This window comes from Tachysurus vachellii, chromosome 19 (genome assembly GCF_030014155.1).
Source record: "Tachysurus vachellii isolate PV-2020 chromosome 19, HZAU_Pvac_v1, whole genome shotgun sequence".
Lineage (NCBI taxonomy): Eukaryota > Metazoa > Chordata > Actinopteri > Siluriformes > Bagridae > Tachysurus > Tachysurus vachellii.
In genome coordinates, this window is record NC_083478.1 from 14,128,874 (window position 1) to 14,156,562 (window position 27,689).

Genomic DNA, 27,689 nt, shown 5'->3' on the forward strand with positions numbered 1-27,689 from the left:
ACAGTCAACTTTCCATGAATATGCTTTGATACAGCACTTTGTGAACAGTCAGTCCTTTCAGCAATGATCTTCTGTGGCTTCTGAGGTCAGCAGTCTTCCCCATTATTGTGGTAGCATGTAGTGTGTACCTTGTAATGAAACTGTACTGAGAGTTGTGGTATTTGTATATGAAATATTCTAATGTTCTGAGATACGCTTTTTCAAAGTTTTTGAGCTGTATACAGTGGGTACTGAAAGTTTTCAGACCCCTTTAAATTTTTCACTCTTTATTTCATTGCAGCGCATTTGGTAAAATTAAAAAAGTTCATTTTATTTCTCATTAATGTACACTCAGCACCCCATCTTTACAGAAAGAAAAAAGACATGTAGAAATTTTTGCAAATTTATTAAAAAAGAAAAACTGAAATATCACATGGTCATAAGTATTCAGACCCTTTGCTCAGTATTGAGTAGAAGCACCCTTTTAAGCTAGTACAGCCATGAGTCTTCTTGAGAATGATGCAACATGTTTTTCACACCTGGATTTGGGGATCCTCTGCCATTCCTTGCAGATCATTTACAGTTCCGTCAGGTTGGATGGTGAATGTTGGTGGACAGCTATTTTCAGGTCTCTCCGGTGGTGTTAATTTCGTCACCTATTTTTAATTTAGTCTTAGTCTTAATCTTGTGCCAAATGTCCTTGTTAGTTTTAGTCATATTTAGTCATTCACATATCTTTTTTTGTTAGTCAAGTTTTAGTTGACTAAAAGTCTCGTCATTTTAGTCTAGTTTTAGTCAAAAGAAAACTAAAGGTATCTTAGTCAAGTTTTAGTCGACTAAAAGTCTTTTAATTTTAGTCTAGTTTTAGTCAAAAAATTGTAGTCTTTTTTAAAATAACACATTATTACTGAGATTATTACTGATGAACATTTCAGTAAAAAAGTGTTTAACATATCTCAAACATTGGTTAAATGTCATAATTACCTGACAAAATACAATTGTTCAATGATTTTTGTTGAATGCAAATGTTAAACGTGTCGGGTTTTCAATTTCTGATTTAGGAGACACATTCACAAATGATTAACCTGTTCCGAAGAGTAGAGTTACTGAAAACTTAAGTTACAAAGGTTTTTTAAAACTGTTTTGGTTGCCTTGTGTCTCATGTTTCTGTTCAAATCAGAAATAAAATAAATATACAGAATAGGCCTACTTTACTGTGGGCCTAAAATACAACCTATTTACAGTCCGCGAATCACAAAAGTATCAGTGACAAGTTAAGAACACTCGTTTAAACAGTGCATACACTCGAGCTTGACTGCACATCACATTTTTTACTTTATTGATACTGCTTTTAATCGTAATGCAGACCGGTCATCGGGACATAAGCTGTCATGTACAATAAAAGAGCCTGCGCAGCGACAGGAAATATAATTGAACACAAAAAGCTGCCTAGACGGTGGACTTGTGCTTAGGAGGTTTTTTTTTGAGCGGCATGTGGACAAATTGTTTCTACGCACACACTAAACAGCGCGAAGCCTCGAACTCGTTCTGAATATTTTTCGTTCTGAGATTTTATCTTAGTTTTTATTTTATACAAAACATTTTCGTCTCGTCTTTTTTTGTCAACAATAATGCATGTTAATTTAGTCTTAGTCAGCGTTTTTGGACAGTGGTGCAGTCTTGTCATCGTCTCGTGTTAGTCATGAAAAAAAGGTTGTTGACGAACATATTTCGTCTCGTCTGACGAAATTAACACTACTCTCCAGAGATGCTTAATTTGGTTTAGGCCAGGGCTCTGGCTGGGCCAGACAAGAATGGTCACAGAGTTGTTCTAAAGCTACTCCTTTGTTATTTTAGCTGTGTGCTTATGGTCATTGTCTTGTAGGAAGGTGAACCTTCGGCCCAGTCTGAGGTCCTGAGCACTCTGGAAGAGGTTTTCTTCCAGGATATCTCTGTACTTGGCCACATTCATCTTTCCTTCAATTGCAACCAGTCGTCCTGTCCCTGCAGCTGAAAAACACCCCCATAGAATGATGCTGCCACCACCATGTTTCACTGTTGGGATTGTATTGGGCAGGTGATGAGCAGTGCCTGGTTTTCTCCACACATACCGCTTAGAATTAACGCCAAAAAGTTCAGTCTTGGTCTCATCAGACCAGAGGATCTTATTTCTCCTTCATGTGTTTTTTCATATGTCTTGCACTGAGGAAAGGCTTCCGTTGGGCCACTCTACCATAGAGCCCCAACTGGTGGTGGGCTGCAGTGATAGTTGATTTTCTGAAACTTTCTCCCATCTCCCTACTGCATCTCTGGAGCTCAGCCACAGTGATCTTTGGGTTCTTCTTTACCTCTCTCACCAAGGCTCTTCTCCCACGATTGCTCAGTTTGGCTGGACGGCCAGGTCTAGTAAGAGTTCTGGTCGTCCCAAACTTCTTCCATTTAAGGATTATGAAGGCCACTGTGCTCTTAGGAACCTTGAGTGCTGCAGAAATTCTTTTGTAACCTTGCCCAGATCCGTGCCTTGCCACAATTCTGTCTCTGAGTTCCTTGGGCAGTTCCTTCGACCTCATGATTCTCATTTTCTCTGACATGCACTGTAAGCTGTAAGGTCTTATATAGACAGGTGTGTGCCTTTCCTAATCAAGTCCAATCAGTTTAATTAAACACAGCTGGACTCCAATGAAGGAGTAGAACCAGCTCAAGGAGGATCAGAAGAAATGGACAGCATGCGAGTTAAATATGAGTGTCACAGCAAAGGGTCTGAATACTTAGGACCATGTGATATTTCAGTTTTTCTTTTTTAATAAATTTGCAAAAATTTCTACATGTCTGTTTTTTTTTCTGTAAAGAGTGTACATTAATGAGAAATAAAATGAACTTTTTTAATTTTACCAAATGGCTGCAATGAAACAAAGAGTGAAAATTTAAAGGGGTCTGAATACTTTCCGTACCCTGTGTGTGTGTGTGTGTGTGTGTGTGTGTGTGTGTGTGTGTGTGTGTATATATATATATATATATATATATATATATATATATATATATATATATATATATAAGAAGGCAAAGTAATGAAAATTAATAGTGAGGATAGTGAGATCCTTCATGTGTCAAGGGCATAGTTTGCGCTATCAATAGACAAAAGGGAGTATACAGTACTTTGAATGAATATAGGTCTGACATATACTTGTAGTCACTATTTTTGACTCCCATGTTTCTCTCTCTCTTCCAATAAGATCACTATACAGTACTTTGTTCTAAAAAAAATCACAAAACAAACAACAACAAAAATGCTCTAATGGAACAGATGGCTTATTCAGCAAAATGCAACATAAACAGACAAAGGGAAATGCAATTCACTGGACTAATAGAAGATGCTCAAGTAGACCAGCTCAAGTAGATCATTTCACATGCTCAAGTAGACCAGCTATAGTTTTTTTAAGGCTAAGATTCACAATGGATATTATGCAGTTTCAGTGCCTAGTAATATGTGTATATTTAGGCATATTTGGTTTAGGAAGCAAAGCTGAGGAAGAGAAAATGCAGTTAATATTTTATATATGACTGAAACATAAAGACAAAAAATATTAGTGCAGAATAGTGAGAGGGGGTTCTGGGGACCTTGAATAAAGTGTCTGAACTGCTACAAGCACTTACCTCAGAGGGTGACTGCCCTGTGTCCTGCTCCACATCTTGATTTTCTGAAGAGCCCCAGGCTAGAGGCAGGCTGAAGGCCCCTGGGGGCCACAGAGGAAGAAGACGAGCAAGAGTAGGTGGAGAAGAGAATGAAGATGCCCTGCGTTTGCAATGGCCACCACTGGAGCAGTGAGAGCCTGGGGAGCACAGGAAAGGAGTCTCACCCACCTGCACTCAGATCAGTTGCCCTCTTCCACATAGCACGGGGGCCAGTGTGGGGGCATTTGGGGGAGGGGTTGATCATTTCATTTCATATGAAATTTTGAGTTTAGGGCTAAACACTGCAGTTTACAACCAGAGAGGGAGCAAAGGAATAGAAATGGGGCTGATTATCTGGCTGACCTCTGGTTTGGTTATTATGGATAAATATAAATCTACATCCAGATTTCTGTAAGTGTAACAGTGTCATTGTCCACTGTTAAAAGTGCTATATAAATAAAATTTTATTTAAGTAAGGGAATAAAGTAAAAGCAGCAGCATGTGAGGACAGGAGTTGAATACTGTCTCCATTTTTATCATCTCTCCCATCTGGACATGCGTAATTGTGGAGAGGAGGAACAAAACAAAACAAAACAAAATAAAGCGAAGCAAAGCGGAGCGAAAGGAAACAAAACAAAACAAAGATTCCTGAAGTTTGTTACTTCAGTTACACTGAAATACACCAAACATTATTTGACATCCAAGGAGAAAAGAAGAGGTAAATTTATAATATCAGGATATTGGTTATTGAAAATAGCTGACAAAGAGGCAAAGTTTAATTTAATATTTGTATTAGTTATTTGCTTCTTTTAAATAAAATTTAAAAAGAGTGAGTAACTCTTTTTAAAAGATGATAGCTTGTAGTTTGTATTGGAAGTTTTTTTTAAAATCTAAATAGCACACTGATGAAATATTTGATAGTGTAAAGGTACTGCAATGAAAAGAATTAAGTTTGAATTCAAATGTGTGTGGATGCTTATGGTTTGCCTGCTTATGTTGATGTAAACCGACCAACCACCCCAAATCTACAAAAACATCTAGCAGATTCACGCACAAACATGGTATTTACCATTTTCAAATAAAACCACTTTATTTCCCTCCCCTTCTCCTCTCCCTATCACTAAAGGTTGGGACTATGAGTGGAGTCTGATACAAGCTGTCTTTAAACATCCTTTCCCATTTCTTGTCTTACTGATGCTTTGACCTCATTTGCAGTATCATTACAAATTCATATACATACCCTTATATAAACTATATGCATACAGTGTGGCATAAGACAATTTCAGCTCCTGTGCTTACTAAAAAAATGGTTATTAGTGAATATTATTTATATTAATAAATGCTTATTTCAATTTATTATTTAACTTATTTTGCCAAGGATCAACATATTTTTACATTTTGTCTACCAGAGTATAGTTGAGTAAAAATCAAATATTGAATAAAAAAGCATACAATTTCAGGTTTCATTTGTGGGTATGTACAGCCAAAAGAGGTGAACATTGGGACCAAATGTAATTGTGTCATTGGCTGCTCACCTGTTTCATGGTCAGGTGTGAGCAATTTCCTCATTATTTCAATTAGAAATAAGCAGATAAAAGCTCTACGATTGATTTTAGTGAAGGCATTTACATTTGGAATCTGCTGTTAACTCTCCATATAAACTCCAAAGATCCATCACTGACAACTTTATTTTGCAAGCTGTCATTAGGCTTTTCAGAATTTACAATTGTATTCTTTTTCAGTTAAACACATCAGAGATAGAAAATAATTTTGACCAAAAAAAAATTCATAAAGTTTTAAATAAGAAAGGATGCACTGAGCTCAGGAACACAAAAAGGCCCAGAAGGTCACAAAAAATGTGTTCTATGACTGTAGAATTCTTTCCTTGCTAAAAACACTGATGCTTACCTACAAAGCTAAAAATGGACCAGCACCATCTTACCTCAAAGTTCTTATCACTCCTCACACTGTAGCCCACTCGCTCAGACCTTCTAGCACTGCTCGACTGGTTTCACCATTGGTTCCACCAGTGAGTACAAGGTAGGTATGCATCTAGTCTCTTCTCTATTCTGGCATCTAGGTGATGGAATGAACTTCCCCTAGATGGTCCGAACATCTAGAGGAAGTAGTCTAAGAGTCACTGAATTCCTTCAAATAACAGGTAAAGACCCACATCTTTCTGAAATACTTAAACCGGCCCTTAAAAAATTCTTGGTCTGTGGCCTAGTGAGCCAATATTAATCTGCTCATTAATAGAGACTTCAAAGCACTTTTGAAGAGGGAAAAAAACAACAGCAAAAAAAACAGTTGGCCCACCCAGGAACACCAATAGGTGGTTCAATATATGTGAAAGTCAACAATCAAAAATGCCTTGACTAGATTAAATAAAAGAGAATGGTGATGGGAAGGAATGGCTCATGAGCTCATGACTTTACCTCCTCTTCTAATGGTATTGACATAGATGTCTGCAAGTGGAATGGATTTCCTGTACTTATTGATGATGTGAATTTACCACTTTGAGCTCAATTTTCTAATGAGCTTGTACTCATTAAACATACACTTTGTATTTGAATCTGCAAAAAATACTTAAGAGAAGCATAAGCATTACTGATTGGAGATTTGTCATAAAGACTGCACTGTCCACTAAAAAAAAGTTTGAATTAAATGTACAAGTAGGCCAAAAGATATTTGATTTGCTAAAGTATGGAATTCTCTATATGAATGAAATTTTATGGGATGCCAGGCTTTTATGTAGAATTAAACACTTCTACATAAAAAGTACTATAAAGAGTAGTAAACATTATTAAAATAAAAAAGTCATGGTTTGGCATGGCAATTTAAATTTAGTCTCAGGTACAATGTGTGCAACTTTATAACACACACTTATTTTTTGCATGCAAAATGGACTTCATTGTTTTAGCTTTTTTGCCCATATCTGAAACGTGATCTGTTATGTAAATGATGCTTTCTTTACACTCACAAACATTTTACTGTAAAACAAAATTATTATATAATTTTTTAATATATTGAAAAATAATGCAGATGTCATAAAATAAATATCTATAACGAAATAGAGTGCCACTTTTTCTCTGAAATTGATTCGCACACTTCTCTCCATATAGTTTGGTCAAGTTAAGGTGATTGCAACAAATAATTTTTGTGCTCCTGTGGTGCCCACCTTATCAGTTCACATTGTCAAAACCTCTTTAGCTGTCAAAATAAAATTAGAACAGTGTTCTCAGCCTAACAATAACAATGAGGTGTTTAAAAATCACAGCAACAATGCTGCAATAGATTGTACCAGTGCAACACATAGAATACCATTTCAGTTTCAGTGCTCTGCTAGTCATCATTCATTCTGTGGTGATTCATTTTCAATAAACAGTACACATCTAGTCCCATATCTAGGTAGAAAGATCAGAATCAGCTTTATTCCGCCGGTTTTTACATGTACAAGGACTTTGTCTTGGTGTACTGGTGAAGTAAATATCTGAAGCAAAGTGTAGTAAATATCTGAAGCAAAGAAGCCTAAACATAAAGAACTTATGAAAATGAGACTAAACATTAACTGTAAAATAGTGCATAATGTATAAAAGTGGATCAGTGTAAATGTTAAATTGCAAATGCTACATGCAGTGCAGATGAAAAACTTTAATTCAGATACTTCGGTTCAGCTAATTTCATTACAATGCACCTGACAAGGGGTGTAATATATTAGGCGAACAGTCAGTATAAGTGACCAGTCAGTTCTTAAAGTTGGTGTTGTGAAAGCAGTAAAACTGGGCAAGAGTAATGGTCTGAGGGATTTGGCCACTAATTGTGATGGCTAGGGGACTGTGTCAAAGCATAGACTATCTATTAGAAAATTACTGCAGTCATTAATATGTATCAAGCACACCCTATGCATTTGATAATTATTGTAGTGATTAATAGGTTTCAGCTAGTAACAGGTTATTTAATGGATACACTGAGTAGCTTCTCATTTCTTAAACAACCATGTCAAGCCATATTTTGTGGTCATTGAAATAATGTTATTTTTCAGAACAATCAAATTACTGGCCTGGATTAAACAAAGAATCAAATAAGGAGACTATTGAAACAAAAAAGTTCTAAGATTAAAGGTTAGGAACTGCCTAACACATTAAACCTGGAAAGATAGTGGTGAATGATCATCTTCTAAGAAGCAATGTGGTTATAATACTCTGATTGTAATAGGAGATCACTTTAATAATCGGTGAAATCAAATCATAAAAAACAAAACAAAACAAAACAACAACAAAAAAAAAAACAGTAGAGTTTATGTTTTACTAGTGAAAATAAGAACATTTCCAGATGCACATTGTAAGAGAACTAAAAGGATTGAGACTAAACAGCTGTGTAATCTTAAGAAAACCACTTATGTGTGAGTCTAATTGGGAAAAACAATTCAATTTGCTCGTGAATAATCTGAATGACCAGGTGACAATGCCAGGAGTCATCAAAAAAAAAATGCATACTTTGACTCTGAAGCAAAAGCAATGGTTTTATGGTTATATAGCCAGTAGGTATACCTCCTCCCTAGAGTATTTCTATTTAGCAGATCATAATAACAGTCATATTTTACTTTCAAATGGTGATTTTCCAATGTCTCCAATTCTACTTAACAAACATTCTTTTTACTGTGTCTTCAAGACTGAAATATTTTAAATGACCTGTTCAGATTGGCCACCCCATTAAAAACCTGTCAATTGAAACACTGATTATTAACTTCAGTCTACATGGTCCTTCTAAAGTTTTACTTTATTTAGTTTGACAATGGTGAGACGTCAGTGCTGACATGGTACATTAATGTCTTATTCCAAAAAATATTGACACTTTAGCCATTTGTTTTTTTCTATCATGCATTTGCCTATTTTTAAAATCTAATTCATGTCATAACAATGTAAGATATTTTTTCACTATGCAGTCACTGAATAAAATAGAATTTGGGTGACCAACCACCGTTTAGCATAAACCAATAATCAGTTATAAGGAATAAGAAACTATTATCCTGAGGGGAAAAGTTTCCACTTGAACATTTTAATAACTTGGCCATTAAAAATGCCCTACATGTACATAATACCATGTATACCACACTCCAAATATTTAAAAAACTGCCCTTTCAAAATCCTTATTCTTCAATGACACATTTGTAATTTACACCTAAATAGTCAAATGGTCAGTGCATGTAGACAAAAGATAGATTATTTAATGTGTTGATACCTTAATAAATGGATTGTTAGAAAGCAAAATTTACTGAGACTGTAAAATCATATTTGTTTTTCAATGTAATATAAATGTGCTAAGCTTAACTTTCACAGAAGAACCAACTAATGTAAGACCACAATTATGACTACCATACACTCTACAAGACTATGCGCATGGTCACAACACATTCTACCACATTCTACCACATCAACCAACCCTCTACTGTAACTACATAGGCATAATGGAAATCATTTAAAAACCTATAGAAATATACTAAAGAGTTAATATTTGAAATCTGTATCCTAGATAACTTTGTGTATGTGCCTATTAAGCAGTCTAGGGAGCCTATATGAACACAGCATTGTGCAAGTCTTGATGACCGTACAGTAACCCATGGAAAGTCTGAGGCCTACAAAGTGTGCAGACTCCAGGAAGGTGTCTTATATCAAACAAAATGATAAGCTATAACTTACGGGAGAGAGAGTGTCCTCCTTTGGGCAAGTAATCAAACAGCAGGGTATTTTCTTCACTAAACATCTCTGTCCCAAGCGACAGCAGGCTGTTCTTGCTCATTAGTGCTGCCCGCAAGTTGGCCACAGAACCACCTTGCTCCTGACTTCCTCCAACCACCTCTGCCCTGTCATTGGCCAATGAGGACCCATGGAAGCCCGGCTCACCAGATTCCTCCTGCTTCATGAAAAAGTCAATTCGTTGGTCTCGGGTATCTGAACTGGGCTCAGCCTCGTCTGCTCCTACAAAAGAAAGATTGATTTGGTGAATGGATTAAAAAAGATAAAGATACAAGTGTTACAGTCAAAGTGTACCAAAGAGTGTTGCAGAATTTCGAAGAGTGTAAAAAAAGTTAAAATCTAAAAACTTTTGAACCAAATTTCTTATAAATATGCACGAATTGTATGAGACTTGATGGTAAAATGAAGATACTTCCACAAACAACTAACTAGCTATTATTTAGGTACATGTAAATCAGGCAGAAAATATATGTATTTTTCTATTTGTAATATATAAATTTTATTATATAAAATATTTCTACAGTTAGGGTTTGGGTTGTTAGGGTTGGGTTGTTTGGGTTGTTTGGGAATTACAGATCTCTTAAATTTCAATTTGAAATCTATATAGAAAAGCCAGTCAGATTACTTGTTGGATAAAACAAACCTGGATTGCAAATACACACATGACTACATTCATTCATTCATTCATCTTCTACCGCTTATCCGAACTACCTCAGGCGTCATCAGGCATCAAGGCAGGATACACCCTGGACGGAGTGCCAACCCATCGCAGGGCACATACACACTCTCATTCACTCACGCAATCACACACTAGGGACAATTTTCCAGAGATGCCAATCAACCTACCATGCATGTCTTTGGACCGGGGGAGGAAACCGGAGTACCCGGAGGAAACCCCTGAGGCACGGGGAGAACATGCAAACTCCACACACACACACGGTGGAGGCGGGAATCGAACCCCGACCCTGGAGGTGTGAGGCGAACGTGCTAACCACTAAGCCACCGTGCCCCCCACATGAATACATTTTTTCTGTAAAATTATTATTATTATTATTAATAGGTTTCCATACATGAAAGGTGCTGAAAGCCTGTTTTTTGTCTAAATGTAAACATTTTGCCTCTCTTATTTAGATAAAATTTTGTAGCCTAAATTGTAACAGGTTTTGACATCAAACATATAGGTATAATATCATAATTGTCATACCTATATTATAAATAAGATAAATAGGCATGACAACCCCTCTTCAGATTATGCCTAATGTGGTAAATCAAGAGCAACAGTATCCAGGATAATGCTGTCATACAAACATGATGGACATATTCAACAGGAGTAACTGTTGACACAATAGAAAGCTATCTGAAAGGGATTTCTGAGTCCAAAAAACATTAAAGCACTGCTTCCCAAGTCTCTGCAGAATTATATACGCATCTAGGCAGTTTTCACAATATTTATGACCAGGCTGCTATAGCAAAATCTTTGGTTGAATTCACCAGAGCTAGAACAAGCTAGAAAATGCTTGAGCTTCAGCGGCACCATTAGACTGAAGCTGGTCTATTGCCAGATTATTATGTTGGCTTGTAGAAGATAACATTCTGTTTTGCTTATTCTTAGACAAAAATGTATCAAGCGTTTGTTGCTATTACTTTTCTAAGCAAACTGCAAGACGAACTTTACAAATCTAGTTAATATCTAGAATGTTACAAAAGTAGTTGTAGAGAAAATGTTTGTAAGAAAATTTTAAATAGAAGATATAGACAGATTTTTAGTTTGCTAATAGATCATGTGTGCATTTTTCAGATTTTCTCAATAGCATTGTCTACAAGTGGACGCATATAGACTTTTCAAATGTGAGGTCTTACCCTAACATTACCATGTTATGTATTAGGTTTAATCAGTCAAACCACAATGAAAATAGCACAGTCATACCTTAAAATATCCTAAATTAGCACATAAACTTTCATAGAAGAAAGTAAACTTACCAACTGCTAAACAAATACAAAGAACTAAATAAACTAAGTACTGGATACTTGTTTAGTGGGTGTATAGTGTTGTGTGAGTAAAATGTTAAATATTCTTTCTTGCTGTTTTAAACAATTGAGGCCAATCCAATAAATTTAGATAGACCTTATTTTTACATTTAATCTTAAATTTAGATTAAATCTTCAGTGTAAATATTAAAAGTAAATATCATTTCCATTTATAGGATTATATATAAATTATATTTACATTTGTGTGGCAGATGTAGGAAGTAGAATCTATGTGCGGAGATTTTTTTAATAAAAAGGAGTGAGGTGAGGTCTCCCTCTATTGGGAAGGAGGGGATGGTGCAATGCTGACGTTACAGAATCGCTTCTCTACAAACACCTCTAGGTGGTCTTCTGCATTGGTGGCCCACAGGTCTGGGGCCAGCTTGTCCGAAATGATTGCTGTGGTATTCCTGAGTGAACAAAGAATCTAAGATGTCCCGAGAATCCATCCACAATCTCTCCTCTGGGCTCCCCTCCCAGTCCCCAAGGTTAACCCTGGTGGTGGCCATGGATAGCCTAGAGATCATTGCCCAAGCATTCGTTGAACAGTAGAAAACCACCTTCAGGAGGATAGATTTTGTGCTATATGAAGTGCATAAAACTTAATTTGCTGTCACAGGAAAGTGAAATTTGTTTTAGTAACCTTGTTAGCATAAAATTAGATCAATGCACAGCCAGCATCTTTGATCTGAAACTAGGACTGTTAAATAGAAGATCTCTTGCATCTAAAGCTCTTATGGCTAATGAAATTATTACTGATCAGAAGATTCATGTTCTGTATTTAACAGAAACATGGGTCAAACCAAACAAGTTTGTCACATTAAACGAAGTTGTCCGCCATGGTTATAGTTATATACATCAGCCATGGTTAACAGGCAGCAGAGAAGGTGTCACCGGTATTCATGATGATAAGCTAGGCGTCAAGCAAGAATCTTGACATATGTTCAACTCATTCGAAGTTCTTCATACTAACATAACACATGTATCCACAAAAGTATGTCTAATGAGTCAGTTTCTCTAATTGTTATTTATTGGCCTCCTGGAACATATTTTGAATTCCTCTGTGAATTTGCAGATTACATTTCAAGAGTAGTTGTTTCCTTAGACAAAGCAGCAATGGTTGGAGACTTTAATATTCATTTTGATAAATTAGAAGATCCGCCAAGAGCAGCAGTTGTTTCCATCTTAGACTTGGTGGTAGGAGTCTTGGTAATGTAATAGAACCTACTCATAATAGAGGTCACACTCTTGATCTCATTCTAACCCTCAAAGAGAACCCCTCTGCCTCAATCAGAAGCTATCTCAGACCATTATCATTATCGTTTAAATTGCGTTTCGGACACAATATTTGCAATTTGCCACATCACCGTGTGATAAATAATTATCAGTATTTTGAATTAGCTTGGAAGGAAAGCCTTCAGAGCTACAAAAAAAAAGCCTTCAGAGCTTAGGGATTCACACTATTATATATTATTTTTATACTATAAAATAAAATTATTTCAATAGAAAAATTGATAACATCAGGCAGGAAATTCAGACCATTCATTTCATACCAAACAATTTAATAGATAATGCCGTAGATGATATTTGTTTTTGATCAGTACTTACTGACTGTTTTACTTCCCTTCAAGAGACTGAATTAATTTCACTGATTTCTTCTTCAAAATTATCAACCTGCATACTGAATCCCTTACCCACATATTTATTTAAACGGATACCACCAGTAGCTACCTAACCCATTCTAAAGACAATAAATTCTTACCTTGCACAGGCTATGTGACGAATTATTTTAAGCTGTCGGTTATCAAACCATTGATTAAAAAACTGACCTCGACCCAAGCCAGCTATCCAACTATAGGCCAATATCAAACCACCCCTTTATCTCATTCATTCATTCATTCATTTTCTACCGCTTATCCGACCATTTATCTCAAAGATCCTAAAAAAAGGTTGTAGCTCAGCAGTATTGCTCATACCTACATATTAATAATATTCATGAAATCCCTGCTGAAAAATACAGCATAAACCAGCATGAATTCCATGCTAGTCCAGGCTGGTTTTTACTGGTTCATGCTGGTATAGTGCTGGTATAATGCTGGTCAGTGCTGGTATAGTGCTGGTATAGCTGGGTGGCCAGCATAGTCATGGTGTTATCAAGCAAAACAGGGCTGGTGTAGCTGGTTAACCAGTATGATCTTTCTGGAATGAGCTTTATGGGAACAAACTTTATTTTTGCTTGTGTATGTTTCTATGTAACACATTAATATAAGATTAAAACACAATATATTGGAATATATTTCATTCTAAGTGTGTTATTTCTTTTGCTCCCTCTTTTGAATAAAGAACTGAAATAACAAAGTTCAAAAAGCTTTGAATAACAAAGAATAAAAACTTTAAATAATCGTTCGTTAGGGATTAAAGTGTCTCCACAAATTAAATATAGTAATACCAACAAATGTTGACTTCCCAGGCTCCATGAGGGAATCAGCATATACTGTAAATCATACAGAATGAAGCAACCTTTAAAGCAACTATGTTCACGAAGGTAAATGTAGTTCCTGCACTTTCCAAAAATAAATCTTCGAAATGTTTTCGACTACATTTAGTCGACTACATTTTCGACTACCTTACAGTGTTTATCGAAATTAGTATAAGTGCACGTGTTCCAGATCATCTTGTTTTTGCCACCGTAATTAGGATTTTGTTTTGGGGTAAATATAAAGCTTCCCCTTCTACACGACGAATCTGCTGATCACTGGGAATCAGAATGTTGGCATACGTGAGGTACCTGGATGACGGCTGCACGGCAGTTGTTTCAACTAGCGAAATTAAGGACTTTAATTATGACATGTTTGACCAAACTCAGGTTTATTGGGTACGATGGAAGCAAGACTTCTTCAGGGCACAAATACTAATGCTTAAAAGGTATGTAACTTAAGCAGTAGCTGTTTTATTGTAACTCGTTCATTGTACAATATAAACAAATGAGTGATATATAGTTTTGTTTCTTATTTTGTGTCTATAATTTTTCAGAGAATAAAGAAGACATAAAGCAGGAGTTGTCTAAAGGCAAACGACTCCGGGTAGCACCTCTTAAAAAACACATGTTCATCGCCACCACATACTACTTGTTCCTCGCTAAAAGAGAGAGCGGAAGCTAAGACAGAAAATGTGTGTTGTAAAGGTTATATTGTGTAACGTTATTTGTGCACATGTGTATATTACAGTGTGGTGGAAAATGTCATTGTCCAATAAATATTTTAAACAAACTTTTACATACATTATATATAAAGCCATGTAAATGATAGGAATATCCAGAATGTTTTTCTTTATTAAAAAGTGAATTGCAATTCTCTAGAAAATTTTTTGGTCTTTATTTAACTATGAATATGCACTAAGAAATGTGATATGTAACAAATGGGTTTTGTTGTGGTCTTGCTGGGATTATACTAGCATCCAAAAGACAACATATGTTAACCAGCACACCAGCATCCCAGGCTGGTCGGCCCGCACACCAGCATCCCAGGCTGGTCGGCCCGCACACCAGCATCCCAGGCTGGTCGGCCCGCACACCAGCATCCCAGGCTGGTCGGACCGCACACCAGCATCCCAGGCTGGTCGGACCGCACACCAGCATCCCAGGCTGGTCGGACCGCACACCAGCATCCCAGGCTGGTCGGACCGCACACCAGCATCCCAGGCTGGTCGGACCGCACACCAGCATCCCAGGTTGTCGGCCCGCACACCAGCATCCCAGGCTGGTCGGGCCGCTGTTTTTTGCAGGCTAGGGTTCAGTCCTTACCAGAAGACAACCCACTTTGCCTGGCAAGAGTCCGAAACTGAATGGTGTATTCAACTGGAGTAGTTGCATGATGATGTGCCTTCCTCCCACTGGTTACTCAAACACACCTCTCAAATCAATTGTGAGAAGTAAGAGTAGGAGTTCCTGACCTAAAAATCACTGTCCTGAACTGCTAATGCCCATACCAATGCTTTCCCTGTGAACAGAGACATGACAATGGTGCACTGAGTGGTCACACTAAGGAAGACCTGAGATAATGGTTGCAGCACTGGAGTAGAAACACCTTAGACCTCTTTGTTGAGCCAGAATACTTGTCGGGAATCATGAGTCTTCACAGGTGTAGTTCATAATGGTGGCAGTCCTTGAATGGAATTCGGCAATTGCTCAGACATTCTAAGAGAGGTGAGATCATGGTGGTAGGCAGACAGCATTTCACCTTGTTGAATGGTGTTGGATTAAAGTTTGTGAAATGCAGCTTGATTCATATTGGGTGCAGTGTTCTATAAGATAGATCCTGAACTAGAGGAAGTAGAATACATATGGAGTTTATAAGAAAAAAACAGGAACAAACAATAGGAAACATGAGGCAAATGACTAAACAGAAATAGGCAGTCAGTGAACAAAGAGCGCAAAAAAAAAACAACAAACAAAACTATGTTGATACACTGAAAACAAAACGGTACGCAGACAGACTGACAATATTGTGCAAGATGTATGTGGGGTGGTGCGGTATTTAATCCATAAATTCAAAAGTAAACATTTAGACCCGGAAGTGTTAATATTCGGGTGAGGAGGGGATGGTGCAATGACTAAAGTTACAACATTATTTTCTACTCTATAAAATTCTATAGATTTCTAATTTTTAATCTAAATCTTAAAGGTACGTTCTTGTTTGTATGATAATCGACCCTCCCTCCCAGAGTGTGCATCACTGAGAAAACATAGCAGAGGAAAGCCGCCTTCACACTGCACACGACAAACGGACACGACTGTCGGATTTCGCCCCCTAGTGACAGTCGCACGGAATATGCAATATAATCGTGTAGACGTCAACATGGGATAGAAGTTAATTCTCGCGGTCTCGGAAAACCCATTACTAGATGATCGTGACAAAAATGTTCTCCATTAAGGCGCAACTCTTGCACTAAACGGTGATACTCACCGAGACTTTTTCTCCGAGTCAGGTGGTGTTTTATACACACTGATTTGCAATGTTTTCTTTGCGTCTCCAGCGTCTCCAGTAAAAGAGAGTAAAAGCAAGAGCCTGTATTCTCCCTCCATTTATCGTGGTGAATGAAGGAATTAATTAATGAAGGAGTACAACAGGATCAATACAACAATATGAAGGATCAATGAAGGATCAATACAACAATAAATCCAGAAAGACCGCGAATAATTTTTGAGGAAACATGGACGCAACATTAAAAATAATACAATATAAATATTATCAATGTATTACTTTTTTTTATCAATAACAATGTATTTAAAACAAAAAGATTGTTTTTGGTAAAGTTTAAAAATTACTAAAGTTAATATTAATGCTTTTCAATAATTCTTATCACCTTGCGCACACGAACCTGATAGGACAACATTAGAATACATCACATCCGGTCGGCATATCAGATGCGGTGTAGTCGCACAAGTTCAATTTTTTTAACGGATCCAACGCTCAAATCGGACCCGAAAATTACGGATCCGCAGGTGGTCGGCACCTCACGCAGCGACCTTGCGACTCTCCATAGGAAATGAATGACTTCCGGTTTATCTGCGGTCGTTTGTCGTGTGCAGTGTGAAGGCGGCTGAAGGGTTGCAGTTTTCGTGCTCCCTGCTGTTGCTTACTGTTCGAGATTAGAAACAATGTACAATCTAGCCTGCTGCATAATTTTTTTCACTTTCATTTTCTGGATGTCTTTAAATTCAGCATTCTGTATGTTGCTAATTTTCATTTCCATCAAATGATGTGGCATCCATTTGTTCCAAACACATTAGTCTATATCAGTATGGATATCCAGCATGAATGCAAGGAATCACGAGTTAGAGTTTGTAATTTACAGTTGTAAATTAGGCCCTGTCTCATAATAATTGATTGATGTTTTTTTTATCAATATTGATATAAATTCCATCCTGATTGGAAAGACACCAAGCTTGTGAAGAAAGATAAAAAATCCTGAGATTAGTTAGCAAAATTATGATTTGCATATTATGCAAATTAGCTGAAAATATTGTAAGTGGATAATGCTAAATTCTTCCTTCAGGATTTTTTATTTGTCATAATACATGGGGAAGTCGTGGCCTAATGGTTAGAGAGTCTGACTCCTAAGGTTGAGGGTTTGAATCTCGGGCCGGCCACGCCTGAGGTGCTCCCCGGGATGCCCACTGCTCCGGGTGTGTGTTCACGGTGTGTGTTCACTGCTGTGTGGGTGAGCTTTGGATGGGTTAAACGCAGAGAACAAATTCTGAGTATGGGTCACCATACTTAGCCGTATGTCACTTTCACAAGGAATTAATTGTTATGGAACAAATATTATCAGCTGTTATAGAACAACCTTCCAATTAGTGTTCAGGACTCAGACACAGTCTCAGTATTTAAGTACAGGCCGAAAACACATTTGTTTTGTCTAGATTTTTTATTAATAATTTTTTCTTAGGTAAAGTAGCAGATCCGGAGGGTTCATGGGAATAGAGTGTTTGGTGAACTGGGATGTTTGGATGCTGTCACCTTACCACCCTCGCAAGTCACTCAGGGTTGCTGACTGTGAAATGGTGTGATGCTTTATACAGTAGCTTTATAGTCTGTGTGACCTTATGGCTCCTTTTTAGTTATGCTTTCAAAGCTAGTCTTGCCAAAGTCCCTGTCTGCACTTTGCACATAAGGCGCTTTGTCTTTAACCATCACATGATTACAAGCATACCTAATAGTTCTCTCTCTCTCTCTCTCTCTATGTAAGTCAAGTCATACATGCCACTCAAGTTCCCAGTGTGACTGCTTCTTCTTTAGTAGTGGTGTCCTCCAAGGTTCTGTCCTTTTCCCCTCTTCTGTTCTTTATCTATCTTCTCCCCGAGGTCGCATTTTTGGGCAATATAATATACCCTCGTTTCACTTCCTGCATTGATTTTTGTAATTCACTTTTATCTGTACTACCACATATGCTTCTTCACAAACTTCAACTTATTCAGAACTCTGCTGCCTGTTTAATAACCCAAGCTCACATCATGCATCACATTACCCCTCCCTTCAACAACTCCGCTGGCTCCCTGTTAAACACTGTATAGATTTTAAGATTCTTCTCATCACTTTTAAAACTCTTCACAACCTTGCTCCACCACATCTCTCAGATTCTATACAGTTCTATGCTCCCTCCCGTACTCTCGGCTCTTCCTCAGCAAGGCTCCGCATTCACACCCCCTGCCCATTTAACCACCATGGGTGCTAAACCATTTAGTTGCACTGATTCTCATCTCTGGAATTTTCACCTGCAAAACATCCGGAACACAAACTCTCACCACATTCAAAACACGACTCAAAACCTAGTTATTCAGACGTGCAAAGGCACCTATAAATAAAACGATAACATAAATGAACTGCCATTGTTTCGGTCAGCTTTGTGCTCGGGTCTTCACAAGTAAACATTTGAAGACTTCGGCAGGAATAATTAGGGTTAAGTATGCAATAAACTCAGTAAATATCCTGACCTATCAGTTCCTCATGAGCTTTTGGTTTTACAATTCCACTCTACTGTAAATCATTTTAGAAATAACATTATTTATCTACATTATTTATAAAGAAGTATTATGTCACCCGAGGATGGGCTCCCTATGGCTCCTCTCAAGGTTTTTTCCACATATTATCTGAAGGAGTTTTTCATCACTGCAGGCTTGCTCATTGGTGATCGATTTAATGGATAGATGTTAGAGATGAATAATAATTTCGTTTTAAACTTTACAATTTAAAGTTATTATATGCTTTTGTAAAGCCGCTTTGAGACAATGTTACTTGTTAAAAGTGCTCTACAAATAAACTGAATTGAAGTTGAATTGAATTTGGAAAATGATTGGAGTTTCACATCTTTATGACTTACGTTTGGTCTGAAAGATTTGTTTTAGTGTAGAGTATCAGCTTATTATTAATACTACTACTACTACTACTAATCATCATCATCATCATCACCACAAAAGTTGGGGAAGGGATTCAAAAGTGATTTTTAAATTCACTCATGATGTGTATGATTTGATCAGAGGCAGTGGTGGAATTTTCAGTATGAGTATGACAGTATGATGAAAGACCTAGATGAAAGCAGGGTGACATTACTGCTGCAGCTGCCACTACTGCTGTAATCTTAATGTTAGTGTTATTGTAACCTTTGAACAGTAGGGGGTGCTAGTAAGAAACTTGCCTACTACGTCTTGCTGTGAGATAGTTTCACTTCCTGTTTGGTAACTTTACTGTAATATTTATTGGACATGCAAACTGTTTGGAGTATATAAAATAAACTCTGTATACTTCTCAAATGAGTTTTGCCCAAGTTGTTTATGACTGGACAAAAATTAAAGGATGTAATTTTAACCATGGGAATCCATTGGTCCCTGGCTTTTGCATTTTGACATGGTTCAACAGATGACCAAAAACGTACTTTGAAATTAGGCCCAAATTTGACCTGATGGTGGCGCTAAAACACTGTCGGCACCTGGCACAAATTCGGTCAGATCAGGTTCAATGGGCTGCCATATAAAACCTAGCCAGTAGAAGGAAAAAAAGGAAAATAATAATAATAATAATAATAATAATAATAATAATAATAATAATAATGAAGATCATTAAAAAAAGGACACTCATGCTTGGATCATTTGGTTCTCACCAAAATAAAAAATCTGTATATGACTAAACTGAAAGCCAACCTTGAAATATTTGGTGCAAATTGATTTTGTGGGAATGCATCCAAAATGTTTTATACCTGACTAATTAAATTAACTCCACCATTCAATAATTAATTAGCATATATTGGCCATAAAGAAATTCTAGATACTTTTTGATTTGGAGCTTTTATTCAAAATCCAAAACAGTTCAAGGTTTCTGCAGATTATGAATGACCTGTAATTTGTTTCCTAAACGGGATGTTAGCTTTAATGCATTGATATCAATTGTACTACTTGTGTTTTAACATTTTTTTTAATTTATTGCCCTGGTCAAAATAGTCATTTAATTTGTTATTTCATATTTGCCTGAAATTCATGCTTGCTCTGGTTGCTGAAACATAACTAATATTATCTGTTAGTTAAATAGTTATGTAACGCTTTTACTCATCTTATAATTTTATCAATATCAAACGGGCACTAAATGAAAGAAATGCTCCACATCTTCTCTAAACTAACACAAAAAAAAAGCCTGTATCTAGATCATAATACATTAGTTTAATACCCCATCATCACAACTCCAACCTCACAATTATTTTAAATAGACTAAAATCAGTAAAGTTAACTTATATAATTTTAATATATATATATATATATATATATATATATATATATATATATATATATATATATATATATATATTTATTATCACTGTATTGTAGAGGGACTTCATAAAGACTCACAACAATGCTTAGAATACACATACTGTTTGCATTTTTGAAAGTAAGTAAAATCAATTAATTTTATTATTAAAATAATAAATTTTATATAACAATTTGATTATGAAAATTTCAAAATATCACTTTCATTAAAAAAATAATATTGTTCTTAATTGTTTTACTCTATTCAGACTGGTTTCATTTAGATACAGTATATTAATCTGTAGAATTAGTACACTCAATTAATAATCAAGTAAATCTATTTCATGTACTTCACACAGGTTACTTTAATTATAAATTACATTACAAACAATATTAGACATTTTGTACGAATGTAAAAACACAGGTGGTATTGAGAGGTGGTGAGAGCAGAGAACAAATTCATTTGGCCTAAAACTACATTTGGCCTAAACATAGACATAATAAAAAATAAAAAAAAAAATGTTGCTGCTAACACTTGAAGATGAGTGAATGCTTTGGTCAATATTTGTGGAAAGCAGGAAACAAACACAAATATTCCTATACCAGTAGTTTACACAAAAATCAGCTATTTATGGAAATGGAAAAACATTCCTTCATGTGCCTAAGTGAGTACAAATGTATGCATAAGATGACTAACTAATGAAAACCTTGACTTAAGATACTTTATACTTTACAATCATTACTGGATTTTGTATATGAACTATATTATTCAAATGTTTTTTTAAATAAAAAAAAAACATTTACAGCATTTATAAGACACCCTTATATATGGCTGCATATAGAACTCATTCATTCATTCATTTTCTACCGCTTATCCAAACTACCTCGGGTCACGGGGAGCCTGTGCCTATCTCAGGCGTCTTCGGGCATAAAGGCAGGATACACCCTGGACGGAGTGCCAACCCATCGCAGGGCACACACACACTCTCATTCACTCATGCAATCACACACTACGTACAATTTTCCAGAGATGCCAATCAACCTACCATGCATGTCTTTGGACCGGGGGAGGAAACCGGAGTACCCGGAGGAAACCCTGGAGGTGTGAGGCGAACGTGCTAACCACTAAGCCACCGTGCCCCCCGCATATAGAACTGCTTTTAGAAATCCTTTATGAAAAACACAATGTTAATTTAGTATGTCAGAAATGAAGTAGCACTGAGAAAATATTGTGAAAAAAAAATGAAGACAAAGCAAAACAAATGTTTCTGTACAAATGGAGGGTGGGCAAAATTGTTTGTGAATTTTCACATTTGAACTGTTTTTGCAAAGTCTAATTTCAGACATGAGTGTGACATCAAGCGAAGCAGACACTGCAATATTTACTGTATTGTGAAAGTATAATTAATATTTTTTTGCTCTAAAGTGTGAATCATCTTAAAACAAGAAATAGAAGTAAATCTTCCTAATCTCAATTCAATATATAGCGAACGATTCTTCTTGAAGCCACAAATTTCTTCCATTAGTTAATTTATTCTCACTACCTGTGTAAAAATCTGTTTGAAATGGTACTCATGGAACTTCTCTAGATGTGCCAGCATTAAAAAAAACAGAGGACAAGAAGCAATAACAAACAAGCTCACTCATATACACATGTGCACACACATTCAGGCATACACAGACATAGACAGTTAATTAATTTAGAAATGGGGGAGTTAAGCTGAAGGATGGGAAGAATTCATTAAATTCAAGGAATGCAACCATCCTCTGTGGGTAAGGGGCATTCAAGTCACTCAGTAAAACAGATCTACTCCTATGAATAAATAAATAAATAAATAAATAAATAAATAAATAAATAAATAAATTCAACACCTATTATGTAAAAACTTAATAAAATAATTTATTAATATTGTCTACTTATATGAATTACCTGAAATGTAAATACAGCACACCTTTGAAAATTTTTATGTATTATTATCCTCTATTATCCCAGTATTTTTTAAGACTATTATCCAGTGTTCATCAGTATTATATTTAATGGTTAAATGAGCAATGGTTTCATTATCATGCCACACAGTCATATGACAATAGTAGTTAAAAGAATAAAGAAGGCCATTGTTATATCTCTCCCTCATAAGAGAGGTCTGAATAATTTTGATGCCTCCTTGCAAAGAAATTCTCAGTTTAATTTGGTTACCATGGCAGCCAGGCACACTTGGCTTCAACATTTATGCTAAATAAAACACCCTTTTAAGAATAGACACAAATAGGCGGACTCATGGCAATGGCTTTGTGTGTGTGTGTGTGTACCCCGTGTGTGGGTGCCCTCCAGAATCTGTATGTATTCAGTAGTGTGAATGTGTATGTCAGCGCATGCGAATAACAAATAAGCAAGTGTGTATTATGTTTGTGTCTGTGAGAAGATTTTTAATGCTTAATAGTGTGGCTGATTATGTACTAGTGCACACTCTCCCTCTCTCTCTCTCACACACACACACACAAAAGATATCTTTGTTGTTTCCATCTTATGCACAAGGTTTTTAAAAATAAATAAATAAATAAAAGGGGTCTATAGGGTTTTGTGTCCACACTCTAAGCATGCCTGTCTGATCACTAGGGCAGTTTAATCATTTCCACTTTTACGTATCTGTCTACATGTGTATCTGTGTGTGTGTGTGTGTGTGTGTGTGTGTGTGTGTGTGTGTGTGAGTGAGAGAGAGAGAGAGAGAGAGACAGAGAGAGAGAGAGAGAGAGAGAGAGAGAGAGAGAGAGAGAGAGCGAGAGAGAGCGAGAGATTTGTGTTTTGCAGTAAATGTGCATGTCCACTGTCCACAAAAGAGGGAGGGAAGGTCTTACTTGCACACAAACTTTGAAAGGGTAAGAAGTAATTTCCAATGCAGAAGGGAGTGAAACTGAAAAAGCTCAAGAATTCAAAAGCAATTTAAAAGCAGTGTGGGAGGGAGGGATAAAAATCACAGAGTGAAGTGAGAGGAGGGAGGATTGTAAGTAAAAAAGAAATTGTTATTTCTCTCTCTCACTCCCTCTATCTCGCTCTGAGCTGGGTCACAGCCTCCATGGAGAGGTAGGCAGAAGCAATATATATATATATATATATATATATATATATATATATATATATATATATATATATATATATATATATATATATATATATATATATACACACACAACAAAAAAACCCAACAAAGCAAATCCCCAATTGCAAGAAAGAGGAGAAAGAAGGCAGCAGGAGTAAATAAAGGGAGGTGCCATTAATGGCAGAGAGTTTGAGGACCATATATTTGGGATGAAGAACCTGGGGGCGGAGGAGGTTATGAAACATTGTAGAGGTTTGGTTTGGGGAAAGGGAGAGCTCAAGATAACCTAGCCAGTTAATGCATCTTTGCAGAGCAGGCCTGTAGCTTAATTGTTTATTATAATAATAATAATAAAAAAAGGTAAATAAATAAAACAAATCTCAGCCATCTATCCATCCATCCAGCCATCCATATAATTGTGTAGTGTATCTCTAATATTATTGCTCTTTTCGTGGCTCCCGGTTCAGGGTCGCAACAGCGAATCATCTGGCCGCATATTTAATTTGGCACAGGTTTTACACCGGATGACCTTCCTGATGCAACCCTCCCATTTCCATGAGAGCATGGGATCCTGCCAATGGACCACTAGGAGGAGATGTAAAGTATATCCTATATTCCTATATTCTTTGCAATATCTGCAACAAACAATAAACAACATGGAGAACAGGGTGGAAAAACAGCAGAAAAAGAGAAAGAAAAAGACGCACAGTCAAAAAGACAATTGCCACTGTATTGACGCGTAGTCATGAAAAGCAAGCACCCCTCATTCTCTGTTGACAGTCGTTAACCATGCTACAGTCACATCGGGCAAGTTAATTCCACCCTCCACAAAAATGGCCAAACGAAAGATGGACAATAGGAGCTTTCAAGACAGGTGGGAGGCAGATTAGCTGTTCACGGATATAAAGGACAGACCTGTTTGTCTTGTGTGCGGAGCTAACTTGTCTGTAACGAAAGAATATAACATAAGAAGACACTAGTCGAAAAGTTGGATTTTCATTGAATGAAATTATTATTATTGGTTGTTTTGTTGTTGGTTTTGAAAAAAGATCCACTTCAAAAAGGAACTTAAAATGATACAGTGAGAGGCATGATTTATTTTATTTATTTAAATAAGAAATGAACACAACTGATGTGTCTTTTATTTCAAATTTAATTTCTTATGTGTTTGTAATATCAAGCTCTGGTTGTTCCAAATCCTGTGTTCAAGCAAAACTATAGTTTGTTTCCATATGAAAATGGTTGAACATTACATACCAGTTGCAGTTAATTTTTCAATAAATATTCAGTTTGGTCCGTGACTTTATCTCAGTTTTATATTTTGGCCCACTGTGAATTTGAGTTTGACACCCCTGATCTAAACTACCTCTTATATGGAAAATGAGTTTTGTTTAATCACTGCAGTTTAAAATTAAAGAGTTAAATTACTTCCATTTTGTTTATTTTAGTCATACTCTGTTAATTCCTCTTACATTAAAAATAAAGGCAACTGCCTATTATAATGTTAAACAATGGTCACATTCATGGCGAAAATACTACATACACATTTTCTAGTTCACCAATTGGTCAATGAAGCACCATGGCAACTAGATCTCAACAGCTTAAAAGAAAAAAAGAAAAGAAAACAGGTAAAATGTTCATAAACAATGCTGAAGCTGACTTCCATTACAAAAACAAATAATACTGCATGTCTGAGAGTGTGTGCATGTGCAATGTTCTAGACTCCAAATCTAACTTTATACAAGGTTAATGTGACTAATATTAACTGATCTAGAAATAGAAGATGAGGTTTGGGGGTGGTGGGGCAACAGGGTGTGCGAGAGAGAGAAACAGAAAGAGAAAAGCAGCAGAAAGAGAATGTGGAGCAAATTAAATGCATATGAACAAATCTGTAAAACCTTGCCAAATAACGGCAGTCTTCCCGCAACTACAATTTAACCAACCATCCATCCATCCCCTGCCTTCAAGGCAATGTTGCTTCTAATTCCCTGCCTCCAACCAGTAAAAAACAGAGAATACCCCATTACCTTTGTCATTTTATGTATCACAATGGTCCTAGAGAAACATTGTTTCATGTCACTGTGTACTGCCTCAGCTATATATGGTTGAAATGGCAATAAAAGTTTCTTAACTTAACTTGTTAACCTGTAGCTGTCTTCACAATTACCAGTTACTAAACTGTTTACAATGTCAAATCAGTATAGAGGTCACATGTGTGTTTGTGTGTGTCCAATTCCTCTTAGAATCTACAGTATTATGAATCATCATGTAGAGTATCTCCTATATTCCTGTATCCTTGGCAACTTCAGCATTGAACAATAGAGAACATTGAGACTAGGGTGGAAAGAATAGCAGAAAGAAGGAATTAGGGTGAGAGACAAAAAGAGAATGAAAAAAGGAACAAACAGCAATCTGTTTGTCAACAAAGAAAACCATCATTAACACTGGCTCAGTCTCTAAGCTGTCAGTCAGCTGTATGTTCTGATCTTTATCAGCAATCAGGTCTGTGCTGAACTCAGAGTTTGCGATGACCCATTAGTTCCACAGGAGCTCTCGGTTGCACCATTATAACTGTTGTAGAAAGGACATAATTTACATTTACATTATTTACTGTCCAGTGTCACCCAACTGAGAATGGGTTCCCTTCTGAGGCCGGTTTCTCTCAAGGTTTCTTCCTCACATCATCTCAAGGAGATTTTCCTTGCTGCCGTCGCCTTCGGCTTGCTAATCAGGTATAGGTATAGATACTGTATATAGTATTTTAAATTTTAAGTTAATATTTTTAAATTAATTAAAAAATGTAATTGTATATATTAATTTATTTATTTGTATCCGTATAAAAATAAATTATTTATTTTGATCCTATATTTTTATATATTAATTTATTTATTTGTATCCTTTTTTTTAAAAAGCGCTATACAAATAAATTGAATTTGAATTCTAAATTAGGACACATGAAGACTTGGTGAGCAGAGTCATCTTTCATCTTATGCACCTCTTATGTTTCTTTAGTTTAAAATGGATAATCATATAATTGAAATGACATAAATGTTGTTTTAATGTCATAACCTGCAAAGTGTGGTTCCTTTAAAAAATAATGACATCAAATCGGTATGGTCATGCACACATTAAAGTACTTGCTAGCTTGTTGCTAGCACCACTCACTTTCATTGCTGTTGCTACAATTTTAGTCCAAAATGGTGAATGAATTTTCACTATAGTAGAATGGTACCAATAACAAGCCAGACTTGTAACTGTTGAAGTAACTTTTTAATTAACTTTATGTGACAGATCAACAAAGGGCTTTTTTCGAGGTACGATATGATATAATTAAAAATTACCACTAAAAAAGGACAGCAAATGCAACATTGTTTATCTTTAACATCACCATCATGCACAGAAAAAGACAGAGATAAAGCATAGCACATACACATGCACACACAAACACAAACACACAATTGTCTTACTATCCTTGAGAAATATAAAGACTTTCCATTAATCATAATTCATACAGCAAAAGTATATATACTGAACAAAATTATAAACGCAACACTTTTGTTTTTTTGCAAATCAAGATGCTGATGCTCTGGATCAGCAACTTGATATGCCACATCTGTGAGGTGGATGGATTATCTCGGCAAAGGAGTGCTCACTAACACAGATTTAGACAGATTTGTGAACAATATTTGAGAGAAATCGGCCATTTATGTACATAGAAAAAGTCTTAGATCTTTGAGTTCAGCTCATGAAAAATAGGGGCAAAAACAAAACTGTTGTGTTTATAATGTTTATCAGTATATAAAACAAGCAAACAAATAATTAAATTCATAAATACAGTCCTACGCACTATTATTGGTACCC

General features: G+C 36.2%; 1 protein-coding gene across 4 annotated transcripts in view; it reads right to left on the reverse strand.

Annotated features, from left to right (window-relative positions):
* zbtb46 (zinc finger and BTB domain containing 46) overlaps positions 1–27,689 on the reverse strand; it is a 91,859-nt gene that overhangs the window by 10,169 nt on the left and 54,001 nt on the right. For 3 of the 4 annotated variants that reach the window (XM_060893664.1, XM_060893665.1, XM_060893667.1), the window contains exons 3-4: positions 9,351–9,629; positions 3,634–3,809 (exon numbers count right to left, since the gene is read on the reverse strand). In XM_060893664.1, the coding sequence (XP_060749647.1) occupies positions 3,634–3,809; positions 9,351–9,629 (455 nt within the window). The remainder of the gene's footprint in view (positions 1–3,633; positions 3,810–9,350; positions 9,630–27,689) is intronic. The other variant, XM_060893666.1, reaches the window with a different exon arrangement.